This window comes from Patella vulgata, chromosome 2 (genome assembly GCF_932274485.2).
Source record: "Patella vulgata chromosome 2, xgPatVulg1.2, whole genome shotgun sequence".
Classification (NCBI taxonomy): Eukaryota; Metazoa; Mollusca; class Gastropoda; family Patellidae; genus Patella; species Patella vulgata.
The window spans coordinates 90,799,835-90,811,248 of NC_065880.2; the positions used below are offsets into that span (position 1 = coordinate 90,799,835).

At 36.9% G+C, this 11,414-nt stretch overlaps 1 protein-coding gene across 2 annotated transcripts; it reads right to left on the reverse strand.

The window, feature by feature from the left end:
* Positions 1–686: 686 nt before the first annotated feature.
* Positions 687–11,119, reverse strand: LOC126810105 (nucleolin). Of its 2 annotated transcripts, none has more exons than XR_007675040.2 (11): positions 9,826–10,939; positions 8,625–8,726; positions 8,052–8,148; positions 6,710–6,808; positions 6,268–6,384; positions 5,546–5,657; positions 4,946–5,061; positions 3,811–3,967; positions 3,104–3,216; positions 2,538–2,750; positions 687–1,856 (listed from the first exon to the last, which is right to left on the reverse strand). XR_007675040.2 is itself a non-coding variant. In XM_050535078.2 (11 exons), exons 1-11 carry the CDS (start codon positions 10,990–10,992, stop codon positions 1,819–1,821), a joined length of 1,194 nt encoding a protein of 397 aa, XP_050391035.1. In that variant the 5' UTR covers positions 10,993–11,119; the 3' UTR covers positions 687–1,818. The 2 variants fall into 2 exon arrangements, 1 of the variants encoding a protein (XP_050391035.1); XM_050535078.2 differs by lacking the exon at positions 9,826–10,939 and adding an exon at positions 10,963–11,119.
* Positions 11,120–11,414: the final 295 nt, after the last annotated feature.

The window sequence follows — 11,414 nt, forward strand, 5'->3', positions numbered from 1 at the left end:
TGCAGGAATTGTAGATTTTCTATGGATCCATCAACTGTTTCAGCAAATTAAGAAAGAAAAAGTACCGCCTAAATGTGATAGTAAATGTTATACCCCCCCCCCCCCCCCCCCCAAGGACACACTAACACAAATATGAAAAGACTGCAATCTTGGCAGCAGGACAGTGATTGTCAATGTCTCGCTATTCCAATTATCTCCCTTGATCACCCAAATAACCTGTAACCAGAACCTAATGAAATGCCACCATGGAATTCCCGCAACAAGCAATGCCCCGTAACATCCTTTTACTCTGAACATCCGCTTCCTTAATCAAAGAATGAAATAAAATAGGGTTGAATGTCCTCTTGTTCCGATGGGACTGGGCCAATTTAGACAGGCATATAGTGTTCTATAAGGGGAAATTTCCCCCGCCCCCCGAGGAGCAGCACTATGGTCTACTCTTATATGGATACCCAACTGCCAAGGAATCGTTATGTGCATGCCAATTGCCAATGTATACATGGGGCCTTGGTTTTCCATCCCATCCAAACGAATAGACAGGCCCTCCGTCCTGCAAATTGTCCAAAAAACCTGATGAACTTTATCGGCCAATGCAGTGATCGAAAACCCTACCTCCAGGCTAACGAGCCAGCGCCTTACCCACTTAGCAACCGTTGCTCCCTTGAATAAAACGAAATAAAACATCCTGAATTTGAATTTTATTTTTTCTTCTCCTTTTAAAAAAGAGCAGTACATTGATGGTATAAATGACACTAGAAACTTCCTATGATCAATTGAACAGGAGGATAATGTGGTTCCATTGTTCTGCAAAACCGTGTTTGCAATCAGGACTCGACACCCAGATGCAAATTCATGGCTCCGAAACAAGATTTAATTTAATGTAGTATAGCATGGATATTTACAAATGAAGAACGATATTTTAAATGAAGCACTGACGATCGTGATGACATGACTCCAACCCTTTTCGATAGGTCTGGAATAGAATACGGCTACACATGACATTTTTGTCCGGATAAAGAAGTAAACATTAATTTTCTAAATATAGAGCACATCCAAATATTTTTAGGTCAATTTATAAAATGAAACAATATTTAATTACTAGGCATTATTTAAAGAAAATTAAATTTAAGATAAATGAAAAGGTCTGGCAACGGAGTTCACAAAGCATTCTCAGAATTAAGAATTTACTCAAAATTGTTCGCCTTATTTGAACTAAAATATATCCCTTTATAAAACTTATCAAATACATCAATAAGAAACTGAAAAGTTTTGCGTTTCTGGATCAAAGATATTTCTTATAAAAAGTGATTGAAAGTTGAGTAAATTCTTTGTGAACTTGTGCCCTGGTTTTATATGGCCAGAATGGACTTTCCAGTTAACTCAAATTTAAATTTACAACAATATCTAATAACCTAAAGAAATTAAAGTTTTAAAAAATAACAAAAAATATTTACATAACAAATATAAAAAAAAAAAAAATCTGATTCGTGTTAAAAGATAGAAATAAAACTTTTATAATCTGTAGCTAGGTGAAATTTTACAACAATAAAATTTCTTTAAACTACATCTGAACACAGGGTAATGTTTTTTTTATTTTTTACAAGCCTTGAATGAAATTTTTTTTAAATACACCGACACATCTATAAAGTTTTTCGCTCAGTTCTGTAAAATTTTCATGATCAAAACATCTAACAAACTGTCAATTTGTCTCAGTATTTTATCTGTCCAATAGAATTGAATTATGTACAATAGATCTGGTTCTATCCAATCAAGGGATGAATTCATGTTGGGTTTTTGGTTTTGTTGATAGCCAATAGTTTAATCGTCATCATTAAAGGTCTTCTTTTTGCCATATCCTGAAAAAGAGAAAAGTCACGGTCAATTATTTCGAAAGAAAAATGGTCATAATTATTGCAAATTCTTTTGTACATCGAATTGCCCAGAGACAAGTGTAAGAAAATGGAACTGAAATTATATCAGGGGGAAGAAGAGAATTAGAATGACCCAATTAGTGGCAGGCAGAGAATTAGAATTACCCAAATGGTGGTGAGCAGAGGATTAGAATTTCCCCAATCGCCGGCAACAAAAGCGATGAATTAGAATTACTTATTTGAGCAGGTGATTTGAATTAGCCAATAAGAGGACACTAGCAGAGAATAAACAAATCAGAGGACACTAACAGGGAATTAGAATAAGTATTACCCAATCAGGAGACTAGAACAGGGAAATAGAATCACCCAATTAGCAACTTGAGAAATAAGGTTTTATTTTCCAGTAAGCACAATCCCTGTCATTTCAGGATTAACCTATTGTTCCAATTTACTTCAGTAATTCCATTGTGCATTGGTCTATAGCAGTGGAAATGAAATCAGAAAACCAAAGAGGGGAAACTACTCCTACAATAATGGGTTATTTCCCTTGATTGAACCAATGCCAAAATATCACAAAACCCCGAAAATTTCAACCAATAATGAATCAAGAATTTTTTTGCTTTACAATTATTTAATATCTTTTCTATATAAAGATTTCCAACTTACCACCTCCTCCCATTCGACCACCTCCTCCATATCCGCCACCACCTCGGCCTCCTCCATATCCTCCGCCACCACCTCGGCCGCCTCTACCACCTCGGAATCCACCCCCACGACCTCCTCGTCCACCAAAATCTCGACCACCACGGAATCCACCACCTCGACCGCCTCTTCCTCCTCCGCCTCCAAATCGTCCTCCACCACCGCCTCCTCCACTACCTGTTAATCAAAAAATGGGAGTTCAGCATAAAATTAACTATGTCAGTTCCTACAGCGCTTTACATTTGAATACATTCTCTACTGAAAAGAATAAACCTTGTTGAAAGATGTTAAGCCGAGATTTGAAACTTTCTTGGCCAGCCTAACCGACAAGGGTAGTGAATTCCATAGAAAAGGGGCCAAGCAAACACCATGAGACCCTAAATATGAAAAGAAACGTGGGGGAATTCACTCTATAAAATATTAACTTTAGCATGTCTAGCTTGTGGACGCCAACAATATACGACATTTCAATGTTGGCATATAAAAAATTATTCAATGTTGGCATATAAAAAATTAAACAACCAATTTACCTCGTTCATGGGCAAATTCTACATAGATAGTTCGACCATCAACTTCTGTTTCATTCATGACTTTCATCGCAGACTCGGCGGCTTCTTCAGACTCAAAATCAATAAATCCACGTCTGTAAATAAAACAAGATTACAAGATTTAAAGGCAAAGTCCTGTAAGATTTCAGAAAATTTTAAAGTTTTAGATGCATTAAGATTTAGATGAATAAGAATTTAGACGAAGAACTGTCCTTTCTTGTTATAATAGTTGAACACTATGCAGATATATTGAAAATTTTATTCATATTCCTTTATTCTGAACAGTAGTCAAGATTGAAGTAGTACCGGTAGTGAAAAAGGTTTATTACTGAAGCAACAGTACTTGATAATCAAGGCTAAGTCTCAATTATCCATTTTATTGTCATTTTTATATTTTGCCATGGGTTTTTTTATCCATTTTAATCTCGGCCATCCGATAATCTAGAGAGTTGCTTATAGGCTTGTCATGTGAATAAATGTTTAAATAGTTTATCTAACATTTTGAAGACAAAAAGACCTGCCATAACATCTTTAACGACAAGATACCATCAGGCATTTAAATTTTTGTTGTGCTCAGAAGTTCAATTACGAAACAACCGTCTAATTCAATTAGTACATATTTTTGACAGGTCAGACGTTTGAATGACTAATGACATCCATCAAAACAAAAGACTAAACCTGACACTAACCCTCGTGATTTTCCTGTATCGGGGAAAGTTGGGATTCGACAACTGACAGCTCCCTCGAAGCAATCCTTTAAACTTTCTTCTGTGGTATCGTACGACAAGTTTCTGGCTGTTAGGGTTTTACCTTTAGGTCCACCTCCCTGGCTTCTACGATCTCCACCTGCAAATAAAAGAAAAATTAACATCAATTCCCAATTCTAAATGAAATGGAACGGGTATGAACATACAGTCAATAATTTGCTAATTTTGAGACCTCTAATCCAATCCGAACGGTCTAGGTGCACGTGGCTAAGACACCGACTCGCTAGCCTGGAGGTCGGGTGTTTGATCCCTGCATTGGCCGAGAAAGTTCATCCAGATTGTCCGGCGTGGTTCCCCCTTGTCAGTGATGCAGGACGGAGGGCCTGACAAGGACAGCTGTCTAGTCCTTCGGATAGATGAAAAACCGAGGTCCCATGTAAACACTGGAATGCACGTAAGAGATTCCTTGGCAGTTGGAATTCAATATAAGAGAAGGCAATAGTGCAGCTGCCATGACAAAATTTCCCTCATAGCACACTGTATGACGCATACCTGTCTTCATTAGCCCAGCATAGAAGCAGAACAGTAGGACGTTAACCCCATTTCATTTCATTTTTGTCATTCAGATGCCACAAAAACGTGGTCCATCCGAGGAAACAGTCACCCTTGCCCCTAACCATCAAAATCCATAATGGTACATAATCAAGCACAGAGGAAATGAAATGGGGTTTAACGTCCTACTGTTCTGCTCGTAACCTGGGTTAATGAAGACCGGCATACGCCATACAGTGTGCTACGAGGGAAATTTTGCTCGGGCAGTGGCGCTAGGGCCTACTCTTATATCGAATTCCAACTGTTAAGGGATCTTTTACGTGAAGGCCAATATGTACACATGACTTCGGTTTATCATACCATCCGAACGACTAGACAGCTGTCCTTGTCATGCCCTCTGTCCTGTATCACTGACAAGGGAAAACATGCCGGAAAATCTGGATGAACTTTCTCGGCCAATGCAGGGATCGAACAACCGACCTCCAGGCTAGCGAGTCGGCGCCTTACCATGATTCCCCCAAAGCACAGGGGGAAAAATCTCATTCACAAAAACCTGTAGGTTTACCTGAGGTATTCTTGTCAGCTTTATCAATTCTAATTTCGCAGCCATCGATCTCGGATCCATGGAGTTTCATTGCTTTGTCCACATCATCAGCATCTTCTAAATCAACATGTCCAAATCTGCAAAACAATCATTTATTGATAAAACTGGATTTACACAAAGTACAATTCTTGGCAAACATCTTTTTTATTTTTTCTCAATAGAGAGAAACAAGATTTTAACTTCCACTCGACACAAACTAGGCCATTTCAGGACTTAAAGTTTAATTTTATTTCAATAATGTGTTCGCACTTAGGGGTCTTTAGCAGTGGGAGGAAACTGAAGGACCTGGAAAAACCTCACAGGGTTTGACAGGCAACCCTACTCTTACTTCGAATGTCAGGGTTCTTTTACGTGCGTGCCAATGAGTGCATGGGATCGTAGTTTTTCGTGCCATCCAAACAACTAAGTTGTCCCTTGCCAAGCCCTCCATGTCCTATATTAGTGACTATGAGGAAGCACTCCTGAAAATCCGGATTAACTGTCTCGGTCAAAGCATGATCGAACACGGGACCTACAGACTTGATCTAGAACATTAACAAGCCATGGATAAAACTAGCTCACCTCTTTCCTTCACGCTTTCTAACGTCACTTAATTCAATTCCATTTTCTGAGAAGAAATCTTTAATAGTATCCGGTGTAGTTTCAAAATCAAGTCCACCGACAAACAGGGATACTAGAAATTCAAAATCAGAAAATTAATTTAAATCTACTCATTCAAATGAAAACTAACGAATAGGCATTGTGGGGCTATCGATCTGCCCAATAATTGTTGGTTTAAATGAGGTTTATTCATAAAATATCAAATATAACAATTTTGAAACATATGAAATAAATATAAAGAGTAAACAGCCGTTATAACCACCACACCAACCCCCTAAATTACATTAACCCATTAAGTGCGTAGGCTGTTATATAATGTCCTGGACAACTGCCACTCACTGTGTGTAGGGCGTTATTTTCCCCAACCTATTATGGGAATTCCCCCATGATCGCAGCATGTGTAGGGCGTTATATTACGTCCCTGGACAACTGCCACTCACTCTGTAGGGCATAATATAACACCTTGGAGATATTTTCCCCAACCTATTCTTAGAACATAGTTCTTCGTCACTTCGTCAAATTAATTACACAATAAGGGGTTGTTAACGTTTTAAAAACCTCTTGCTTAACGGGTTAATGATACAGCTAAAAGTTCAAAATTTTCAGTTCTAGGTCAGTGTCTGATATATTGTCCAGTACAACTAAAAGCATTTCAGGCCCTGTTTAAAAAAAATATAACTCACCGGTTTCATCACTTTTTGTTTTTTTTGCTGGGGTTTCGTCTGCGGCTTCTTGTTTTCGTTTCTTTGGTTTTTGTTCTTCCTCTTCCTCCTCTTCAGAGTCCTCATCTGAATCATTTTCTATAAATAAACAAAATTATTCAAAATTATTCCATTGTTCATTTTCTATAAACGAAAAACAATTATTCAGAATTATTCTCCTGTCCTACAGCAGTGCATTCAAACTTATTCCACTGTTCATTTTCGTTTTATATGTGACCTTCAGCTGTGCATTGAAAATGTGCTTTGAATTTAACAGGTTTTAATTGTACCAATGCCGATTTCTTTTTTTGTCAGACTTGAAATTACAGTGTAAATACTCAGACATCATCTCTACAATCTACTAACAAAGTATAAGGAACAAATTTGGTTTTATTTTTTTCTTAGGTTTAAGTTCTATTTTTACCTTCTTCCTTAGCAGGTGCTTCCTCTTCACTGTCATCGTCACCATCATCCTCTGGCTCAGCCTCTTTCTTGCCCTTTTTATTTTTCTTTACGGGTTTTTCTGAAAATTAAATGAAATCAGGATTAACAGGCTACTCCAACTGGGCTAATGAAGCTGGACATGCATCATTCCTGTGCTGCTATGACGGAAATTTTGCCCGAACAGCCTACTGTATACAAAGAACCCCCGTTTTCATCCCAACCTAACAACTATATGTTGGTTGCCAAGAACCCATCCTACAGAGGGATTTTAACAGAGCCAATCAATTTTTTCAAGGATATTCAAGGATAAATATACGTCAAATTCAAGGACATTTTGTACCCTCAAGTTACAATTTTTCATCTTAAAAATAACCAAAACATTACCAACTATCGTTATAATCTATTATTTAAAAGGAATTGAAGACATTTGAAACAAAATTAAGGATCTCAACTGAAATTCAAGGATATTTTCCTATTTCCGCAAAATTCAAGGATATTCAAGACCTTGAAAATGAAATTTTAAATTTAAGGATATTCAAGGATTTTCAAGGATCGCGGGAACCCTGTATTATTAACAAAATAGTATTCGTAGCTTCGCATTCGCCATCAATCACTTGACAATTTTCCTCGGCCGCTTATAACAAATAAATTATTAAAATCAAGTTATTGCTGTTGCAAACGACCCCGAAAATTACTGACGCAGTGTGTGTACCTTTTTGTGTGCGTGTTTTGAATATGACAGTTAATTCTATTTAAAGGAGCTAAATCGCTAACATTTGGGACCTATAAATTGACAAAAGTGGGTCACAACGCATATAATACTGTAATATGAATGTATATAAACTGATTTACATTCAATGGTTTCCGTTTTACTACAATTTCAAATCAGTTATGTTCGGCGAAATAAGCCAGCCGTCTCAAGCGAGTGCAAATTTCTAGCGTCTGGTTATTCCAGTCTACATGCGCCGTTTGATTTGGTGCAATGTGTCTAGCCTTGTCCCTCGAGTCTCTTAATACAACTGGGGCTGAAGCACACTATAGTACACGATTCGTGTACCAATTGTAAAATGTTTATTTTGTCTTAAATACTGGATATCAAAAGCCCATCTTTTTCCGGTAAGATCACAACATGAATGTTGATTTCATTTGACAAATAAATCTGTTTTCAATGTTGAAGATTTTGGATGATATTGAGTTAGAGACTTAGCTACTTTAATAGCTCCTTTATTTTTATACGAGTATCGATATCAAGAACCGAATATCGATATTTCCTCTTAGTTGCGGACGGGTATATTTTGGTGGTCCTCCTGATGTATACTAACCTTCCTCTTCGTCTTCACTTTCTTCCTCGTCACTATCGGCCGCTGGGGCTTTAGCTTTACCATTCTTTTGTTTCTTAGATTTCTTGGTTTTTACTGGCTGTAACAAAAAAACTTGAGTTAGTAAAATCACAAAAATTGTTTTTATGCAACGGGCAAGGTTGTGGAGGAACAAGAAACTGTTCTAAATCAACCCTTGTGTTGATTAAGTTGGATGCAACATTCTAGGAAAGTGAAGTGAATGAGTTCGACAGTTTCGAAAGATACAAGGCCAGTCTATTATTAATTTTAATAATTCACCCTCGTGGAGATCTTTAGGACAGTGGCGAAATTACTGCGCTGCACCCGATCCTACTCTTGTCACGTACCAGCGTAGGAATGACTTGTATAAAAAACAAACAGGACCCTAAATCAATTAAAATTTACTAAATGTTGCCAGATTTAACAAAATCTTACAAATCAAGGACAAAATTTATAAAGTTTCATTACAGACATGGTCATTTTCGATTCCTGAAGACGTCAACAGCAACCATTCTCCAATAAAGGGTTTAAAACATCGAAATCTTTAATTCATACCTCTGGGATTTCCTCCTCATCTTCTTCTTCTGACTCTTCTTCAGAACTTTCAGCCTCGACAACCTGTTTTGCTTTTTTGGATTTTCCAACATCCTTTTTGTTCTGGAGAAAAAACACAACTTATTTGTTAAATAAACCCAATTAACAAAATAACATGACAAATTTTCCATAAAAACAAATGTCACCAGTAAAATATTTTGAAAAACATTTCAAAATTTATTAATAAAAACTTCTGCCTTTTTGTTACCCAATAATTTATTCTGCCAGTACCAAATACTTTTTCCTCAACAAAATGATACTTTTCAGCCTACTCCTTGTAACCTTAATAGTAAGTGCAGGAGGACCGCACTAGACGCAAAACTAAAATCGACAAGATATACCTGCGGACAAGACAGAAAAAAGACATAGCAACAAATTATCAAGTGATTGGATCCAGGGACTAGTCGTAAGCATCCACTGCGCTGTAAGAGTTTCCTTTTCCTACCCAATAAATTAAGCCTTCAGTACCCAGTACATTTTCTTCAAGACCATATTTTTCAACTATATTGCCAACACCTTAAGTGTATCGTGTAATCTTGTGGTTTAGCATTAATTTCTGTATCAAAACTTGGCTTGAAAATTCAGAAAAGCTGACCATTCAATTTTGAAAATGAGTGTTCAATTTACATGCATTTAATTTCCTGATAACTGTTACGTAATTAATCATTATACATCAATAATCAATTGGGTTTATTTTTGAACAGTGATTGAGAAATTAAACACTGGTAAATTGAACGCTCATTATCAACATTGAGTGGCCATCTTTAAACTGGACAAGTACAAATTAGATATTAAATGATTTTTCAAACAAAGTTTTTAAAATAAAAATATTAAAGATATTAATGTAAAATACACAAGACTAAATGATACCTGGTACAGTGTAATCAACACGCCTGGAAATAACACCAAGTCATACCCAACAAAATGCTGAGACTATGGATGTGACCAACTCACCAACATTTAAATTTACGTGCCATGAACATATCAAAAATATCAATAAAAGTAAAAAGCCAATTATCATAGGAAAAGCACCCCGCGATAGGGAGTCCAACACTGCCAGATGACCTGTAGGTATTTCCAGGCTTGCTCAACAAATGACAAATTGTTAAAACTAAAAATATCTGAGCTGTGATCTTAATTATCAAAACCATTAATTACTTACACTTGGTCTCCAGGGCAGTTTGCATCAAGCAGATCAACTCCAGTTTCCATAGATACAGGGTTCTAGGGGTAACTGCCAGCCATAGACTGGTGCCATCACATACAAACATTCCCCCTGGGGCCAGGGGGGTACATGGCAATAACGACCAACCGTCCCTTCAAGGTAAAGGGATCCAGTAGCAACGACCCAGGTAATTGAAGACGCTCTTTAAAGAGATGTACAACCATATTCAAATCCCATGCATGGACTTTGATCTTCGTCCAACCATCCCTTTAGGATTAGGGATAACACACGACCCAAGAAAAAGGAACTCAAAATGCCTATCCCCGGTGGGGGATCAACGACCAGCTTGGGATCCCATGCATGAGATTTACCAGAACGACCAGAGGAGCAACCAGAAGAATTGTTATCAACGACCAAAGGCAAATATACAGTCTAGGGAGACTGCTCAATCCTAGGACAGGACATCTTCACCAGCCATTTTCAACCATTCGTCAGTTCGTCCATTGGGAAATCCTAGCAAATATTTCTTACGGATACATCTTAAATTACATTATAAATTTTCGTATCAAAAATCATGTTTACTAGGTTACTGGTACCAACCGGTTTGAGCCAAATTGTATTTATATAACCAATGAGCCAAACAAAATGTCCATATTAGATATTGTAATTTTGTGTTGGGTTTAGAACCCAATAAATTTTACGAAAATTACAAAATGAAGGTTATCAACCAACATGCTTCACTTTAAATGGCTTGTAGTGCTAAGATTGCCAAGTTATTTCGCAACAAAATATCGACCACGTGCTTCTAGTTCTTCCCATGTTTAAGCGGCTTATATAGGTCAATCGTACAAGTACGATCTCATCCGATGTTAAATTCAAAATACACCGTTATTTTTCTCAAATTATGAATATTTAAAATCTTAAATTATTGAATTTGCCAAGTTATACCACAATTTGGCGAAACGTGCCATGAATCCTCTGCGTTTAAGAATACTAAATTTTTCAACCACGTGGTACAGAGTACAACTCCAAGAAAATGGAGATCAGTTTTCCATGTCTTTGTTCAGTTTTTCTAAGTTACTAGATCACCAGCAGTCTGCGTTTACCGCTATTGTTTACCATCTTCAATCTCACCTTCTTGGATTTAGCTACTTTCGGCAACATGATTGCAAATTTCTGATATTACGATCTCGCTTGATTACAAAATTAACCAAAGCAGCAAGCAGGAAGGTTTTCACGACTGCTTCGTTCAGACGCTTAGATGTAAAAGACCGACCCACGTGCTCTCTGTTTTAGTCACGTGGTAATACCCGTAACTCTCCGGAATTAACCGGAGACTTAAATAATTCTAACTACGTTCTATTTACAGAGAAATTGTAATCGAACAAATAAATCGTTCGATCAAGAAAATAGAAAAATGTAATTATGGGAGACAAAAATATCGCAGTATTATTTTTATTTTATAAATATCAATAATAAATTATTTCTCGGTTAGCAGGACATGCGGTTTATAAAGAAGTATTTTAGACTTTGTTTTCCAGACTTTTGACTCTTAACCTTAGACACGAGTACTAAATCTCATATCA